This window comes from Plodia interpunctella, chromosome 10 (genome assembly GCF_027563975.2).
Source record: "Plodia interpunctella isolate USDA-ARS_2022_Savannah chromosome 10, ilPloInte3.2, whole genome shotgun sequence".
NCBI classification, from domain to species: Eukaryota; Metazoa; Arthropoda; class Insecta; order Lepidoptera; family Pyralidae; genus Plodia; species Plodia interpunctella.
Window position 1 is genome coordinate 3,852,626 of NC_071303.1, and position 18,656 is coordinate 3,871,281.

General features: G+C 33.5%; 2 protein-coding genes across 9 annotated transcripts in view; one reads left to right on the plus strand and one right to left on the minus strand.

Moving 5' to 3' along the window:
- LOC128672841 (collagen alpha-1(XVIII) chain-like) overlaps positions 1-11,552 on the plus strand; it is a 124,264-nt gene extending 112,712 nt beyond the window's left edge. For 7 of the 8 annotated variants that reach the window (XM_053750294.2, XM_053750291.2, XM_053750292.2 and 4 more), the window contains 12 exons: positions 186-329; positions 1,188-1,286; positions 3,881-4,130; positions 4,272-4,346; positions 4,745-4,839; positions 5,242-5,334; positions 5,816-5,956; positions 6,339-6,472; positions 7,608-7,787; positions 8,217-8,360; positions 8,839-8,922; positions 9,197-11,552. In XM_053750294.2, the coding sequence (XP_053606269.1) occupies positions 186-329; positions 1,188-1,286; positions 3,881-4,130; positions 4,272-4,346; positions 4,745-4,839; positions 5,242-5,334; positions 5,816-5,956; positions 6,339-6,472; positions 7,608-7,787; positions 8,217-8,360; positions 8,839-8,922; positions 9,197-9,302 (1,545 nt within the window). In that variant the 3' untranslated portion in view covers positions 9,303-11,552. The remainder of the gene's footprint in view (positions 1-185; positions 330-1,187; positions 1,287-3,880; positions 4,131-4,271; positions 4,347-4,744; positions 4,840-5,241; positions 5,335-5,815; positions 5,957-6,338; positions 6,473-7,607; positions 7,788-8,216; positions 8,361-8,838; positions 8,923-9,196) is intronic. The other variant, XM_053750295.2, reaches the window with a different exon arrangement.
- On the minus strand, positions 17-3,349 carry LOC128672842 (cytochrome P450 6B2-like). Its single transcript, XM_053750298.2, has 2 exons — positions 1,970-3,349; positions 17-1,502 (listed from the first exon to the last, which is right to left on the minus strand). The coding sequence occupies exons 1-2, from the start codon at positions 3,330-3,332 to the stop codon at positions 1,327-1,329; spliced, it is 1,539 nt and encodes a 512-aa protein (XP_053606273.1). The 5' UTR covers positions 3,333-3,349; the 3' UTR covers positions 17-1,326.
- Positions 11,553-18,656: the final 7,104 nt, after the last annotated feature.

Genomic DNA, 18,656 nt, shown 5'->3' on the forward strand with positions numbered 1-18,656 from the left:
TAAATAACGAACAAAATTTACAAATAATGGTTTTATTTTTTATAATAATTATTAACAAACCTAATTTTGTCCTTTGGTTATTAAGTTATAAATGAGTGCTAAATAGTAGAATGCCATTTATATTTTGAAAATGTTCTTTTTGTAATTGGAATCGTAAATTTCGTATCGTAATTTATTTTTTCAAGGGTGATAAAGGCGACGTTGGCCCTCGGGGCAGGAGAGGACGTCCAGGTCCAGCCGGGCCTCGAGGTCTACAAGGATTACAAGGCCCGTCGGGTCCTCCGGGTAAACCCGGGGAGAAAGGAGAAAGTGGGTCTCCTGGCTGGATGGTGAGCAATTTATCAGAAACAATAACGTATATTTTTCGCGGTTCATGCTGAAAATTAGCTTTCTCTGACTAATGTAAATACTTTCGTCTATACCACTTTTCTGTTTTTTTTGAGCAAAAGCTTCCCGTATCGTGTAAATTCGGGAATAATACAGATCGATTTACTTTTATATAATATTAAATAAGTTTACTTTTATTTTATAAAATAAGTGTAACGATGATGATGATTTACCAGTTTTATTACCAACACCGTTTTGTAAATACATACGAATTAAATTTATTTGAAAAGTCATAAAGTCGAGAAATCTATTGATATTTCTCTTACATTATTGAAAAAACATTGTAATGATGACAGCAAGTTATTCTAATCGGTATCCAAATCAAATCCAAATAGCGATTTTGTTTTATTTCATTGATTACGAAATGTTTCTTAATGAAATTGTATAACTTTTATGCCTTCATGGCAGGTTTCAAAGGTTCGTGTAGTCATGATTACAACACCACTTTGCTTTATCATACTAATCCATTTATTAGAATCTCCGGCTTTACGTATGGAACAGCTGTTCTCATTTACCTTTCTGTCCCAAAACATTATTTGTATAACCATTTTTATTATATAACGCAAAAAAGTCATTTATAGCTATTACTAGTAGGTATTTCAAAAAACTTGCTTCATTATTGGTACTTAGTACTTCACTAATTCATAAAGTCAGTTGGACATTCATTAAATAAATGCATCATACATGTCAATAACAAGTATTGAATAAAAAAATCGCCTTATCGTATCATTAACTTAAATACAGTTCCATAAATACTTAACCACATAAATTACATTGAATAAAAAATTGGCAAATTTTAGGGCAAGCCAGGGACACTGGGTCCTCCAGGCACACCAGGGCCAGTTGGCCCCAAAGGAGAAAAAGGAGATCCAGGCATCAGCATATTAGATGCATCAATGGTAAGTAATATATCTTACGTATTCTACTCGATTTTACATTCTACGTTTTTACACGTTTCTTAAATTTAAGGGGTAGTCCATATAAGAAGCCTTCAGTTACAATGCCTGCTGGATCAGGGTCTGGCTTCAGCTTACTGCAGGTCGCTGGCTCCACTGAAAACTTCTGCAGAACAGCTGCCAGGCCAGCCATTGACTGCATCTGCCCAAGTCTCGCACCTAATGAAGCACAAACTTGTTATTGACACTAAATATACCACATCTTGAAATATTTAGTTATACACATAGATGACACCATCAATGATGATACCATAAATAACTATATTTATTATGAACGCGAAATCGATTTTTATAGAGTTATATGTTTAAAACACTTTTGATTCTTGATGTCATCAATAATAAATCTATTTAGGTACGGTAAATCTAGGTAGGTACAAATAATGAAGTCTATAAAAAAACGATATTGGTACATGGTTACCACCACACTCACAAAGAAAATATATAAATCGTTTCTAGAAAGAAAAATAACATACCTATGTAGCTCAATGTAGCTCATCAAATATTTATTATCTAGTGACCTTAACCTATTGTGATGCTTCCAACAAAAAGAGATAGACAATAATACCATAGTATAATCACTATAATAAGTTGATCATTGTTTGGAAAATTAACGAGCTCATACTCACCGACACAAGCTCTTGGACCTTCTCCAAATGGCAAGAATACGAAGTTTTTGATGTTCTCCTTAGCTCCATCTTGGAATCTTTCCGGGTCAAACTGATCAGGATTACAGAAATACTTCTCATCATTTTGAATAGCTGCTATTGGTATAAACGTTTTGACTCCGTTATGAATTGTTAAATTTAATTCAGGGAATGTATACTCTGGTACACAGCACATCCTAATCAAGTATCCCGGAGAAGGATACATCCTAATACCTTCATTAAATGCCATTTCTAAATATTTCATATCTTTTATGGCATCGTAAGTGAGTTTATTGTCATACTTTGCAAGTACCTGATCGATTTCATTTTGTACTTTTACTTGACATTCTGGATTAAAAGCCAATTGGTGTAGAGTAAAACTTGATGCAGATGACGATGTTTCAAATCCAGCTCCAAAAAATACAAAAACTTGCGCAGTCAGTAAAAGATCATCTAGTTCAATTTCGACTATTTTAGGTGCACCATCTTGGTTTTTCTTCTCTAGGGATTCACCTATCATATTTCCCTTTTCTTTAATTTCCAATAGAAGATCGATAAAATCATTTCTTACCGAAGGCTTATTACCTCTTTCATTTAAAACTGCATTAACTAGTTTAACCATAGTTTTTTCCAGTTCTGGGGTCAATAAGGTTAAGTTTTTAGTTAATTCGGGAAATATAAATTTCAACGCAGTGCAAACAATATCTCTTAGATTTCTTTGAAAAATTCGCTTTCCAAGTCTTCTGAACTGGTTATTTTCTTCAGACAATGAATCCATATTTATTCCAAAACCACATTCACCAATAAAATCTGTTGTATACCTTGCCATCAACTCTCGTGCATCATAAAAATCTATTTTTGTGATTTCTTCGGTAATGACTTGAAGTTGCTCTGCACGTTTCGTTATAAGGGGAAACATAGCTTTTAATTTACCAGTACTAAAAGTAGGAGTAAACCTCTGTCTCAATAGACGCCATAAGTCACCATCACTAAAAAAGAGATTTTTAAGCAATGGTTCAACAACTGTTCTATGTGGATTCAAACCCCTAGCATAGAAACAATTAAAATCTGTTACTAAGATTCGTTTTGCAATTTCTGGGTCTCTGATAACTAATTCTGGAGCCGTTGCTCGATAAAACCCTACTATTTTTTCGTTGGGATATTTTTTGTACATTTCATTGGCTACCATTCCCATGCTTGCCTTTTGTATGAATTGTTTAAGATTATTCCCTAAAAACGGCAATGGATTATCATGTTTCACACCTCTCACTTTCCAGTAATTAAATGTCCGAGTCCCATACCAATAGAGTACAGTAAACACAAATAATATAATCACAACCAACATTTTCTGCCGTTCGTGCGATACTCACAAATACACAGTAGTCACTAAGTCATCAACTGATGACAACTATAATATTCAAATCGTACATTATACAATGTTTAATTAAGATAACCTGCATGGACGATAAGATTATTTACGAAGTAAATTATTTTAGCTATATTATTTTACCGATTAGTAAAATGTTGTTATGTACTCAAATAAGTAGGTATAATCATAAGTTATCAAATCAATTGTAGCAATGTAAATTTTATATGAGAAATTTATTTGAAATGTACTTTTCTGAGGTTTTCATAATTTTAAATAAATCTTATGTAGTATATAATTTGAAACTCACGAGCCACGGTAAAACAATCAGTAAAATTTTAGACTTTTTTGTTAGAATGCGTGTTTGTATAGATATATACTGAATTAGTTGTTTAAAACAGGTATTAAACCTGTTTTAAACAACTAATTCAGTAAATACTTTTACTTCGTTTGTATTACTAATGGTATACATAGCTTGCTATCTTGTTCTTGCTATAAACAAAACTCGAAATAGCAAAACTTTTCAGCTCAAGGGAGAAAAAGGAGAACCAGGACTGAATGGTTTACCCGGATCTCCTGGGATAGAGGGCCCGCCCGGGCCCCCGGGTCCACCGGGAGCAATTACAGAACCCGTACGATACCTCCCTGGCCCCCCAGGGCCCCCCGGCCCACCGGGGCCTCCGGGCCTGTCCATTGTTGGTCCCAAAGGTGAACCAGGAAATAGCTATTACGATGAATATCCAGTACATGGAAACACCAAGTATTATGGAAGACCAGGTAATCCGTCTTATTTTTTTCATCTATTTATATGTCTAGGATCAACTACGAAAGTCTAATATCAAAATTCATTTTTAATTTGTTTTTAATAGATATCTAATAATATTGTATTATTTCTTATTATCACGCTGCTTGATAAAGGAACTTTGAGTGCAATTGATCAATTGAAAGCTCTGAAACCAAAAGATAATAAAGAAATAGAAAAAGAAAGGCATGGTAAGTTGAATATGTCTAGAAAATAGTAAATTATACACTAAGATATTAAAGCGAAGCATTTTAGACGAGTCGTAACCATCCGGGGTGAAACGTTAAGGTGTTTGATGAGGTGTGTACTTTTCACTTTGACGGCGAGGAAATTGACATCAATAAATAAGCAGTTAATTAAATTGCTGGCCACTTTTAAGCAGATTAGACGAAGATTTTTCATTAAATTTTTTTCTCTAAGGCATTTTATTTTTATATGAAATATTTTACGCGCTTGAGCAAAATGAAATTCATAGACGAAGATTTTTACTTTATGTGCTTAAAATGTATGTTTTGGCAGCTTACATTCAATTATAATGCCAAAAAACAAATGCATGGGAAAGCAATATTAATTACAATTTATCTTTCAGTGCCCTTCTCGTCTCCGATTCATGCAGACGAATCCAAGACAGAACCGAAATTACCTTCTGCAGCAGTTTTCCGAACCACAACAGAAATGATGAAGGTGGATTTCTCACTACTTTGTTATGGTTTTACACCCAATGTCTACCCGACACGCTTACTAACGCCACCATTACATTTTATCGATTTTTTTATTTATAATCGATGACTAACAAAGTGACCATTCACTAAAGAAAAACGGTGGTCACCAAAATCCTTCTCGTAACTCGTTTATTGGAAAATAATCATACTAACTAACAAAATTCTTCATCTATTGTAGCATAATTGTATTTTTATTTCATTAAATTGAAAAAAAAATATTATTGTGGCGCTAGTAATGTTATGTAGGTACTCAATCTCATTTTTTACCCATACAATCTTTAATACAAGTTATGTTAATTTGTAGGTACCTGAATATCAATATTTGCCGTAATTTAAGCGTAAAATTTATTTTATTTTCTTACAGTCTGCAGCAGGCAGCCCTGTAGGCACTCTAGCGTACATAATAGAAGAGCAAGCATTAGTGGTAAAAGTTAACAGTGGATGGCAATACGTTTCGGTGAGCAAATTGTGTAGTAGACGCATTTATAAACATACAGTTCATGATTTTAAATACCGTGCGAAGTGAACTGTAAAACCAGGAAAACGTTCAAATGAGAGAAACATGTTCGGTAGAAATCTTGAATTATTTCTCAGAAAACATAGATGTATAATACTGACATAGATGTCAGAAAACTACTGTCAATTTTGTTAAGTACTTTTAAAAAACTTTTCACTTTTATCTAACATTTTATTCTCTTAGTTTGGACTGCTATTGTCTAAAATAAATAACATTATACTCGCTCATTTTATAAGTTTTATTGTAATGCAAACTATTCGATTGCAATATTCCACTCAAAGAAAATATCTTCGAGCGGAATATTGCAGTCGAATTTTCATCTTCAGCCGATTGAGATGAATTTTTGTATATAGATACGTTTAGTTTGGATGGAAATATATGAATAAAGGCTTATGTCAAAAACGATTTTTGTTTTTCGTAGTTGGGATCATTGGTGACCCATCCAACTCCAGCGCCAGCTTCCACGTCGTCTCCTCTGAAAGCTGCGATACCTGCCGAGAGTCTAGTCCACCATCCATCGCTATCAAATGCAGTAGACGATGCCGCTTATACAGGACCTTACGTGAGTATGAAAGGTCTCCTTTAATGATCATTAATTTGTTAATAATTGATTGAATTAAAATTTACTTATTTATGAAATCTCTGATTCATGCTTTTTCATGTTTTTGTTCAGTTTAATTGTAAATGAGTCTTTTTTACAGATTTTGTAGTAAGCATAGTAAAGTAAATTGTCATAGAAGTTACTACTTCGTATGAATATTCGTATTCTGTAACGTCCTGTATATAGATCATGCGGAATTGGAGAATCTGTTTTCTCAGTTTTGTTCTTCGTCACGACTCTTATCCTATTCTTTTAATCTCTTTTACTGTTTTTACAATATAATTTATTAGTACTCACTAATAAATTATTAAGTTAAGATTAATGAAATTATATAATGGTTCAGATCCACCTGGCTGCGTTGAATAATCCGATGCCTGGGAATATGTACGGGGGCGTTCGTAGCGCGGACTACGCCTGCTACAGACAGGCGCGCAGGGCCGGGCTCAGGGGTACCTACAGGGCCTTTATTACCAACAGGTAAGAAAGAAAGAAAAAAACTATTTGCCAAAACCATGAGCACAAATATACAAATTGATGTTAAAATGAATAAAACCTGTTTTACCGAATATAGGTAGAAAAACAATTCCTTTATCTTCACTATACTATACTTTTTTAAATTTAAATATTATTAGTAACTAGCGGCCCGCTCGGCTTCACTCGAATAAAAACATAATAAATTATATACCTAAACCTTCCTCAGGAATCACACTATATATAAAAAATACCGCATCAAAATCCGTTGTACAGTTTTAAAGATCTAAGCATACTAGGAACAGACAGAGGGAAGTACTACTTTATTTTATACTAGTAGTAGTGATTCTTATTAACTTAATTGAAATTATAATCGAGGGTTAAAAAACTAACACTGCTGACCTTTTGAATTATTAATATAGTAAATTTCTTGAAGAAATTAATAAACATTTCTGTACAAGAAAACGTCAGAAATAAAATAAACTTTTATGACTATTAGGAGATCGATTCGCGTTAATATGTCCTTTGTTAATTCTGCCAAATTAGGAATTAAGTGTGAGACACGGCTTCGCTTTTCATTTTTGTACATGTAAATGAAAAATACGATTGCATGTTGTACTCTTTTTCATATTTGGTTCGCTAAATGTCTGAAGAGCATATTAGATCGTATCGAAGCGAACACAGCACGTGTTTGGTCAGCTTCAGTCGTTTGAAATTCAAATTTGTTGATTGACATTACGTTAAAATGCATGGCATTCTTGATATGCCAATAAACTATTTTTTCCGTGCTGGTCTGGAGGCACGTTTTCTTCTTGGACCATCCTGATATGCACAATATGTGCTAGTTGCTAACTTCCCGTGCAGATTGTAAATATCAATCTAGGGAAACATCAATAAACTTGAGATTCTTCTAATAAATGAAGGACTATCAACCTGTACCCTGTCACACACAAAATGTAGCGTTCCAGTTTCGTAACTCTTGGCTTAAACATATGTATATTATTCTTCTTTCTTTCCGAATCATTATTATTATCACTGGTGTCAGAATTTATTCAAGTCGGCATACTAAATAATATATAGGTAAAGGACAAATACGTCGTACCAAATAACTAAATATGTTATCCCTGTAATTTCTTCCCAGAATCCAGAACCTGGACTCGATAGTCCGCCCTTCGGATCGTCACCTGCCCGTCCTCAACATGCAGGGGGAGGTTCTGTTCCGGTCGTTCGCGGACATTTTCGACGGGAGCGGAGGGGTGCTAGCTTCCACTCCCAGGATATTCAGCTTCAACGGCAAGAATATCATGACTGATTCGCATTGGTCAGTATTTTTACAGGCACATAAAAGCTTAATCTTTTCAAGTGTGTAATTGCTAACACTGGTTTTATGTTTTAAAGTCAAATACAATACTTTTACGACTATCTACCGACGTAAACGTTGGCGTAAATTGAACTTATAGTTGTTTGAACAAAGATATAGATTTTTTATTATTTGTAAATCGAAATGATAATTAAATATATTTTTTAAAGCTCGTTTTAGATCGTTTTGCTGTCCTGCAGACCTACCATCTACTTTACGTAACGATTCAAATGCAGCGCAATTCAATTTAGGAACTTGAAATTAATCGCTTTAGTAAAAATCAATTTGATTTTAATACGATGCAGATCAATTTGGGACATAAACTATCGCAATAAAAGATGTTAAGGTCCCTGTTCTGTTACCTATAATAAAAGCTACTGGTTCCCGCAGGCCACTGAAGGTGATCTGGCACGGCGCGCACGCCAGCGGCGAGCGAGCGTTCGACGCGTTCTGTGAGGAGTGGCAGAGCAGTGAGCCCACCAGGAGAGGCATGTCTGCGTCCCTCTACTCTCGCAAGATACTCTCACAGGAGCGGTAAGAATGTATTTCCATAATAATTATTATTATTGCAAGCAGTTGAAAAAAACATGACACGATCATATGATCACAAAGTATAGAGACATTAAATAAAAATTCACTAGGTAATTAAAATTTTTTTTTCGATCGACAATTCCTCGTCTCGGCTTCCACCGAGATCAAAATATAAATATTTTAAATAAAATTCAAATGAGTTAGTTCATTTTTAGTTTAGACAGTAGTTACTGCTGTCTATTGACTTGTTAAAAAATAGCAGTGTGCGTTTCTCTTCAGTTAACACTTTCTCTGATCATCTTCTTTTTTAATAACCATTAATAGATAAGACCGCGTCACAATAGTTAATTGATCTTTATTTATATAATTTTTAATGAACGAATTAGTTTCAGTCAGATTTATGTGTTTAATTAATTAAGATTGTTAAAGAATATTAAATAAAAGTTAATTGATATAAAAACTAACAATTTTATTTCCACAGGCACTCTTGCGACAATCATTTCGCAGTACTTTGTGTCGAAGCAACATCGAATGCTAGTAAGAGAAGTAAAAGACAAGTTGATAGGTAAGTGTGCTAAAAGTATAATGTCCTGTTTCTCTCTCAACTTCTTGTGTTCGCAGTTTAAATGAGGCTGTTGGCTGTTTAAATGACGTTGCGAAAAAATATACAATTATTTTTTTTATACTCGATGAGATGAGATTATTTAAATTAAAAAAACACCGTTCACATCTGACAGGCGTCTTTGAACTCAATTTTTCATTTCAATTTAGTTTTGTATTTATCTTTTTTATTTATCTATTGTAACAAACTTACATACATAAATATATATCATTCGCAGGTATAATTCTACAGGTCTGTTAGATGACGAAGACTATTTATACAATGCAGAGGAATACCAACAGCTGCTAAATGAAATATTTGCTCAACCGTTCCGAGAGAATTAGTTTAACAACCATAATCCATGTTGATTCACGTGTGGCCTCAAGGGGTCATGTCATAGGGGGGTCATTAGGATTTTCTTAGTCCCGAAGTCCCCGCCAACTAGAGGTGACAGTTGTCTCAAAAGTCATTCACTGAGAAACCGGAAAAATTAAGGTTTTGTTAAGCTGAACGTATATATATTATTTTAAATGTGAAATTTAACAGATGCTTACTGGAATAATATCTCAAAATATATTTTAATTTCAGCGAAATTTGCAAAATGTACTAATTGAAACAATCAATATTTCTGGAAACTTTGTTGAGTTTAAATGCACTCTGTATTTAAATTTCGAATAACAGTATTTATAGGTACTTATTTTATATGAACCAATGCAATAGTGCCATTTTGAATCTCCCTGAATTATATAATCACACGTACTTTATGTACTTTATAAATTAAAACAATACCATTGAAATACACAAATTATTGAGATTCGCAATTTATAATGAGATTCCTATTAAGCTCTATGCTTATGCCATGAAATTGAAGTTACTAAATCGTAATAAGTTTAGTCAAATGTAGTTACTTATATGATAAATCTTTTATTAATCACCTTCGCCATAATTAAGCTATTGTATATATTAAAATTATGTCCATTTTTACCGACACTGCATGTAGTGGCTGGACGGATATAGTTTTAGAGTATAATTTGTTTAGATTCAGATAATGTTTACTGTACTTACTATACTGTATTTAGTTTATTTATATGAATAAGGTTTTGTATTGTAGTATTTATTGTAGTTTTTATAATATGTACAATAACTAATTTGTTGAATAAGAATTGACTGAAATGGTTGCAAAATACTTTAGCGCGACTTACGTCAGTAAGGGCCAGTTTCACCGCTTTCTGTCAAAGAGTCTGATTAGTCGTAATCTGTTCGATTGTTACATATAGACTAGGTAACGATCGAATAGACAGATTGCGTTAAAATTTGTGTTTCACAAGTGTTGGGTAGTAGGGTACTTTGTGTAGCAGTCAGTTTATCTGTCAGATTGCATATATATGTATGTATAAAGATATTAATTATATTTTATCAGAAAGTGGTGAAACAAACCATCTTTTAGCAATCTCACAGTTTCAATTTAAATATAAAATTGTTGTTGAAATTATTATTAATGTGAAGGACATATTATCATGATCAGTTTTAAAGTACAAAATTGAAATAATTCGTGAAAGCAATAGTACCAGTATAAATTTTGTGTGTATTTTCATAAGTAGTTAGTTATATCCAATAATATTTAGGAATTGCAATTCTCACGTTTTCGAATTTTGTAATTAAGCTGTTTTTATTAATGTATATATTTGTTATTTCTATTATGTTGTATAAATTCAAAAAAATAAAGCTTTAGATATAAAATTGACTTACATCACTATGTGATCAGACTTTCATTTAGGTAGTTTAATTATACTACATTTTTTTATAAAATGTACAAGTATTTATAAAATGTCAAATTTTGAATAATTCCAGTCTAATATTTTAATTTAAGAATAAGTTCAAAATAAAATATAACCAATTATGTATTTCAGGTTGCACAGAAAACGACTAAATATATTTCTTTCTCACTCATTGGATATCAAATTTAATCGGAACTACAAATCAGAACCACCCTTGTAAATATGTTATTTTATCAAATCATTTATAATTTTACTACACTTATAAGGAGATTTACCATTGTATTTAAGTATATAATATTTAAGACTAGTCATTATTTAACTGTTTTACTGTTTTTATCATCATATGTAATATTTATTCCCAGTGAATGGAGTATGAAAAGCAAACCAATAATAGTATATTTGAAAAATGACTAATAAAAACTTGGTTTCTTTCTTGACCTTTTTGAAAAAATGACCTTTTTTTAAAAAATAACTAATAAAAACTTCTTGACCTTTTTGAAAAAATGACAAGTAAAAACTTGGTTTCATTCTTGACCTTTTAAGTTGATAAATCATAATAATTCACCAGTTTTATATTAATCATAATATCTAGGTTTATTTTGGTTAAAAAATATGGACCTATATCTATATACCTATAGAAATGTCTCGATTTTAAAAACAGTAAAACGAGCTTGTAAATTGACAATGACATACCACAAGCATTTACGATTATATTTTATAATAATTTTAGGCTTTGCGTCGAATAAATATGATTCGTATTAAAATGGCTGACTGTATTTAGGTAGAATTAAAGTTAAATAAATGTTTTCACTGTAACTTTTTTTTCTTCCAACTGATGACGCTCCCAATATCCATTCCTGTGGAAAATTTTAAATAAAAATTACACATCCAAATTTTAATCTGTGTATAAAATGTAATCTAATTTCAATGATCAAAATAAGAATACGTCGAATCACTTAAATTATATTAATCATGTAACTATGAAAATTAAGACACGTACCTATGTAGTCGTAATTAATTTTTATTGCTAGTACCTATAGCCATTAAAGAACAAGAAATGACAAAGTAACAAAACAGTAAATGTAGAAATAATACGTTTTTTATAAAAATTAAATTTTTGACACAAGCTTTTAAATGTTGCCAGAGAGATTTTATTACAATCAATGTGTGACAAAAAAAATCGTGTCCGTTCAGTAAACCGTTGAGGGATTTATACGCCTAGAGCCGTTCTTGGATGCAACATCAGGTTCAATATGCTTATCATAATTATGCATTGTTATCCAAACTAAATGTTTGTACAAAATTTTAGCTCAATCTGTTGAAGATATCTGCTTCAAATTTGAGTTGCAAGATTCCACCCGAGACGTGGGGACATAGAGACGTACATAGTGATTGCGAGTTGGATAAAAGCTTGTAAAAAACTAGATAATGAGTTTGTTTCGGTATTTATCAAATCTGCATCAACACAACGGGTGTAGTTTTGCAACACACATGCTTGGATTTTTAAAGAACTAGTCTTGTATTTGACTATTCACGTTATGAGTGTTGATTTCAAGTGTTATTAAATATGAACATTTTCATCTTTATACTGTCCACTTTAGTATAGCGCTCCGCTTTAACACACGCTTATAAATGTCGATGTTGTCAAAGCGAGCCATTCCGTTTCGTTCCAAATCCTCTTAGAGTTCAAACAGTCCGGTCTAACTAAACCGCATTTCCAACTTGTCCCTCAAATCTGTTTCGAAGTCTATTCCTGAGACGCTTTCCACGCAGCAACTTGACCGTTACAAAGTTGAGAAACATATTTCTATTTGTTATTGCAAAATTGAAATATTCTAGGGACTACATAGGAAACTTTCAGACAGCTTCTAAGTATGTTGTAAACAATACTTATTTTTCAATCGAGCTGTGAGGTAAGCTTAACATTTTGTTTCCCAAAAAATTTGTGAGCGCCTTTTCAAAAGACTCACAAATTTTTTGTTATGATTTTTCATTAAGTTATTATGTAAGGTTTATAAGAACATAGGGGCTGTCAAATTGAGCATGACGAAATTGCAGTAAGTTAGTTCACTATAGTAGTGATTCATATTTACTTAAGTAAGACTTACATTGGTAATAACTTATTAATGTAAAGGCGGCTTAAGGTTATAAATACCCACACACAATTCTTTTAATCCTCAATTTTTTCAATTTCGAAGAAAGCAAAGAGCCGAGAAAATGGCCAGCATTTCAATGGATTTACAAAGACCGACTCAAATATTTTAAAGAAGATTAACGAAATCGACGAAATAGCCTCTTAAAATTTTTCCTTCAGGAGATCCTAAAGGAAAAATTCGCATCTTCACTGGGATTTATGTAACTATACTTAAAAGGTTGAACCGGAAAAAGTGCGATTGCCAGGTTTCTGAACCAGGATATCCGGCTTAAGGTCTCTGTCTAAAGATGGGGCAGGATGTCTTTGATTTCTATTTTGACGAACTCTCTTTGGCAACAAACAACCAAAAAATAATAAGAATACTATAATAAACTAAACAACTAACAACTTTGCCTGTAGGTCTACCACGCGGCAAAATAAATGTCGCACTCCAGCTTTCCACAAATAAAAAAAATCTCTCGTCAATTAACGGCGATGGGAAACACAACTCACTCCCACATGTATGATTAAAGAATACTATATTTCACAAAATATGCAAAATACAAACAAAAGCAATTAACTCTGCATCCTTTGTGTCCGCATCTGCATACACGTTGTTTTGACACATAATGAAGATGGTCAAAGCCGATCCATTTGCGGTCCAATCGAAGTCGAGCTTTGCATTCAAAAGGGTTACTGCTAGTCAATTTGTGGAATATCCCACTTGGCGGGAATTGTGGGAATCAGGGAGCAATGGCTCCCGCGGCTGATTTCCCTGAGGCCCGCGCACAATGCTTGCGGCACAAACGGTTACTTTAATTGAGAAAGTATTTTACCGTGGCGGTTTTCATTACACTAATGTGAGATCACATTTTAAGGGTTACGCTTCGTGCGTACAGTTGCGCAAGTTATTTATTTTTATTTGTTGTTTTTATTATTTAGTTTATATTATAATTGTCTGTTTTATATTACTAAGCAGGAAAATATTCTTGTGGCTCACTTGATGGGAAGTGGTCGCCGCAGCCTATGGATGCCTGCAACACCAGGGGTGAAGCGAAGCGGTGGTGGTGTAATAATTAAAACGCCGCCCTGATTCCCTGATTAAAAGGTCCCTGATTCGAATCCTACTCGTGCCACATGAGTTTCTATACTTGTATTTATAGTAGTTATCATCGACCACCACTTGCTTCCGATGAAGGAAAACATCGTGAGGAAACCTGCACTAGGGTTGTTGTGCGCTTCTAGGAATACCTTGATTATCAACTTGTGTGTGAAATGGATGCAGAGAATATGGAGGAGCCATTGCCTTCCTGTCGGAAGGCAATGGCAACCCACTCCATTAATAGTCCCAGAAAAGACGTTGTGTGTATTTCATTTCACGTGATGACCACAACCCTTAGTCATGAGAAATACCGAATTTTTTTTTTAAGTTACAGTTAATTTTCTTAAAAATAAAAAATGGACAAAAATTAAAAACATAAAATTTTTACAAAATGTGGCCAATTATACCCATTATGAGGTCGACTGTACCGCAATTCGCCCGTGATTAAAAAGGGGTGTTAATGGAGAACCCTGATGGCTGTCATTGAAGTTTATACGCCGGGATGACGACAAATTGGAGTTCTTTAGTTGTACGAGTACACTCAATGTTATTTTGCAGAGGTAAAAAATATTTATCTGTATAAACGGGGACACGGTATGAAGTTTTTATGAAATTAATTATAAACAGAATATCTAATAATTAATATTAACAGTGTTAATTGTTGTTGTTTTTGCTTCAAACTGTATTTTTTTAAAATCTGGTATAAAAATTAAATATAGTCTAAAATATACATTATACAATATAGATTACATTAAACTTAAACTGCTATTTGTTTTCTTGATTTTCGATTCGTCTGTTTCTATTAATCTACTCTAATAAAACATGTAAACTCGCTAAAAATCTGACCAGGAAAACCCACATTTTCAGAAGCGGATCTTACAATGCTGGGTAAGTAGTGTCATTTGTCGAGTGACGATCAGATCAGTAGTGCAGATAAGTGCCGTTCACTCTGTAAGCACTACTCCACAATCAGTGCGGGCCCGTCTCGGCCCGAGTGTTAGGAGTGGGTCACACTGAGATTCGCGGGAACCCGGGCAGAGTATATCTACAACCCTACCCAAGAAATTTCCTCTCGAAATTTATAAAAATGCATGGAAATGGGGAAATGTTCTCGGTAATTTCCGAGATGTTTCTCCAGATCTTTACCGTGAAACCCATGAAAATTTTTCATTGACATCTGCGAGAATTTTCAAGGGAGGAAATTCCCGAGAGCAGATAATTTCTCAGAGGCACATCTCTACCCAAGAGGCAACTAACTAGCTCATAAAACTGAATGTCAAATTATGTACTTTTAATATTAATTTAATTTAAAGTTTTTCTATTTAAGGCCATACGACTAATAAGTACACTGGAACATCTATGCCTCAAAAAAAAACACCGTACCGATATTTAGCTTCATAAGACTCACTCTGGGAATAAACCTTGACAGCTGAGAGAAAACAACAGTATTAAAAGATAGTCTTAAAAATTTTTAAGTTCATTTTTTAAGCCGTCTTCCAGGTGTCATAGCCATGATGCAATCACGCTCAAATGAGAGAAAGAGATACTAGAACGATGGACCAATATTAGTATAGATACCTATTTCTTTTCGACGAGTGTGCTGTGTGTATGCAATGAATCATTTTTTTTTAACTAAAAAAGCTCTATGTTTAGTAAGTAAATCAGTTTTCAATAAATTAATAAAATATTGTAAAGTATCCACTAATATTGTTTTAATAAAAAATACCCTTTTTTTTCATCTACGGCTCAGTGTGTAACGCCCGCATCCATATCGAACGCCAAGAGATCGCTGTCTACAAATTTGTAAGGGTCATTCCGGAAAATGACGGGACGTAAAACCTGCTCATGTTATGTAATAAGAACTTCTTTCGTCGTTTACTCTTTCAGCTATTCAAATGTACTTATAGTGTCTCATTCTTGCTTGTTCCCTATTGGAGCTGTAACCTTGTAAGCCAGGGCAGCGTAACCTTTTAAAGCTTAGGTTGTGATTTTAAAACCAGCCTGTTGTAATTTCCCGGAAATGCAATTGTTACCTATCAGCTGTCAAGGCTATGTGTTCCTGTCGCCTTGACATCAACAAGAGAATATGGAGAGGAACCGAGGAAAACCTCACAACATAAAATAGAAATTCTAGGGTACCATACGCCTAATTAAAATGTACTGCAGTGTGACAGTATCCTAAATCTTAAAATCCCCACAATCAATGGTCCCCTATAGATACGAGAATGGAAAGACAATCAGGATCTGTAACTAACGGAATTAAACGAAGTGCTCTCCTATCTTTAAACCACAGGCGATTTCGAGTTAATTGAAAACAGGCTCCCGTCGAAATCAACCGTCGAGCTGCCAGGCTTGTGCGGAACTCAATTGAAAAAATGTTTCAGACGGGTTTCCATTTTGTTAGTAAAAATATATACCGAAAAAACTATATTCATAATACGTCGTCTATCTCAATTTCATCTCTCTCTCTCTCAGCTATAGAACCGTCGAAGCTCAGATTCCGCTTTCCTACATTTTCTTCTCCACTTCGCACGGTTTTCGGCATCATCAGTAGTCTTGACTACTCGCACGCATATTAACCTTGACACATTTCATCTTCACATCTTTTTATTCGTTTTTGTTTTGACTGGGTATAAGCTTCAAAAGTAAATAACTATCATCAACAATAAAAAATTGTGGTTTAATCACTCAAATATCATTACGCACCTACCATATCCGTGGAAGTAACAAAATAATACAAAAGGAGGTGAGAAAGATTAATCGTCCATCCGCTCGTCGGGTAATCAAAAAGCAATCAGCCAGCAGATGTTTCACCTGTAGTTCTTTGGTACGCTGTAGTCCTCTTGATAATCCACATAACTTTCATTTTATTCCAAGCATTTATCAATATGGCGAAGAAGCAAAGAATCTAAACAGGAGCCAGATTCTCACGCAATCAATCTACTCCAATTTTATAAATTTCTCAGATGATAAAATTCGAACGGTCAATGCGAGTGTTTGAACCATTTCATATGGTGTTTTTTGTAAATGCAGAAACAATGTTAGTCTTTCAGAAAAAGTTGGAGAAAACTGATGAAGTGAACTTCGATTGCGTGAAAATGGGACCCAGAATATGTATTAATTCTATTACTCAAATAATTCAATACCGTCAAAGGATCTAACTAAAATTAATATTGTCATAAAGGTCTAAAATTATGATCAAATATTAATAGAATGAAAGAATTGGGTTGGTTGCTAAGTTTAATAAATAGAAATCAAAAAACTTTTAGTGAAATATGTTTAATATAATAACCTTAAATAGGTACATATTTCCCCTCTCTGATAATTCGCTCGTATTTTTTTGCATAAACCTTTATTTAGTCCATCATATCTTGCTGAAGTTTGCCAGTATTAGTCTATTAGTATTTGCTAAATTATAACAACATTTTTATTGATTGTTTGATTGATCTTTATCAAATATCACAGTGTGTCTTAGCCGAAAGCCAATAAAAATATGCTAGGCCGACTTAAAAAAGTCATCTACCTTTCAAAACATCGGGGACATCTGCACTCCTTCATCCAATCCCTAATAAAAGTGGATTGCCCTCATAAATTTAGGGAGACGTCCTCATACCGCAGGAGTTGGCGTTCTCTCCGGCAATCAAATTGTGATCAACGCTTCGTGAGGAGAATTTTTTATGCGAACCCTACAAAGCCTATGAGATAAACGTGATTCCGGCAAAAATGTGATCGGGAAAGTTATCCCGATAGGCTGATTGATATTGCTTCAAGACGGCTGCGTTTCTGATTGAGTAGAACTACAATTTCTATATCGTTGTTTGTATTTTATTTATTGTGTGTAAAATTTTTGTAAACGTTAGCAGCCCTTGTTGAGTTAGTGGCTAAAAGTTTATGCCTACTTCTCTTCTTTTAACCTAGACTGTAGACCTCTAGGTCTATTTAGTAGTAGGCTATTGCAAATATGGTCTACCATATTTGCAATAGCCTAACTTAGACAAACAGGAATTTCTTTTGTTTCCAATTCATTTTTTTTCTCGCTTTCAAAATGTTCAGTGTCACGTGTAAAACAAAATGTTGAATATTTATTTATTGGAATTATTTCATTCAATCACTTACATGAAAGCCATACTTTAATATAATAGTCATATTTAGCTTTAGTGCAACTGTTATATTTTTTTTATTTACGTATACCACTCTCTGCCACACTATTTTGAGGGTACCTATCGATGGTACCAATCAAACAAACTTAGGAAACCATTATTATTTCTTGGACTCGCCTTTATCAGATTTCATACGATACTGTTCGTTCGAAAATCTGATTCAAACTGCATTTATGAGAATCCATGACGACAGAAATATGGAAATACTACATGTAAACTTCATAAGCCGCGTTCAATCACAGAGAAACGAATCGTTGGATTCCGCTAAATTACAATAGTCAAGCCGTTCATTGGAGCGATTCAATAGCACATAGCGAACAAAAACGCATTGGTGAAATATGTGATGCATGTGCCCATTTTGAAATTCGTTTGGAATCGGAATAAAATTGATTAAACTGAATCTGGACACATCATAAATTAAGATACCATGCTATAGAAATTCTATAATAGGATATTTACCATCATGTAAGAAAAAATATAAATAAGCGTGTTTATGTTAAGTAGATTCCGCGAAAATTAAATGA

What these genes read in the sequence shown, in the direction of transcription:
- LOC128672842 (XM_053750298.2), bottom strand. Translation starts at nt 3,332, where the DNA reads ATGTTGGTTGTGATTATATTATTTGTGTTTACTGTACTCTATTGGTAT. An exon ending in AGGTCCAAGAGCTTGTGTCG is followed by an intron (nt 1,503 to 1,969) that starts GTGAGTATGAGC and finishes GTGCTTCATTAG; the next exon opens with GTGCGAGACTTGGGCAGATG.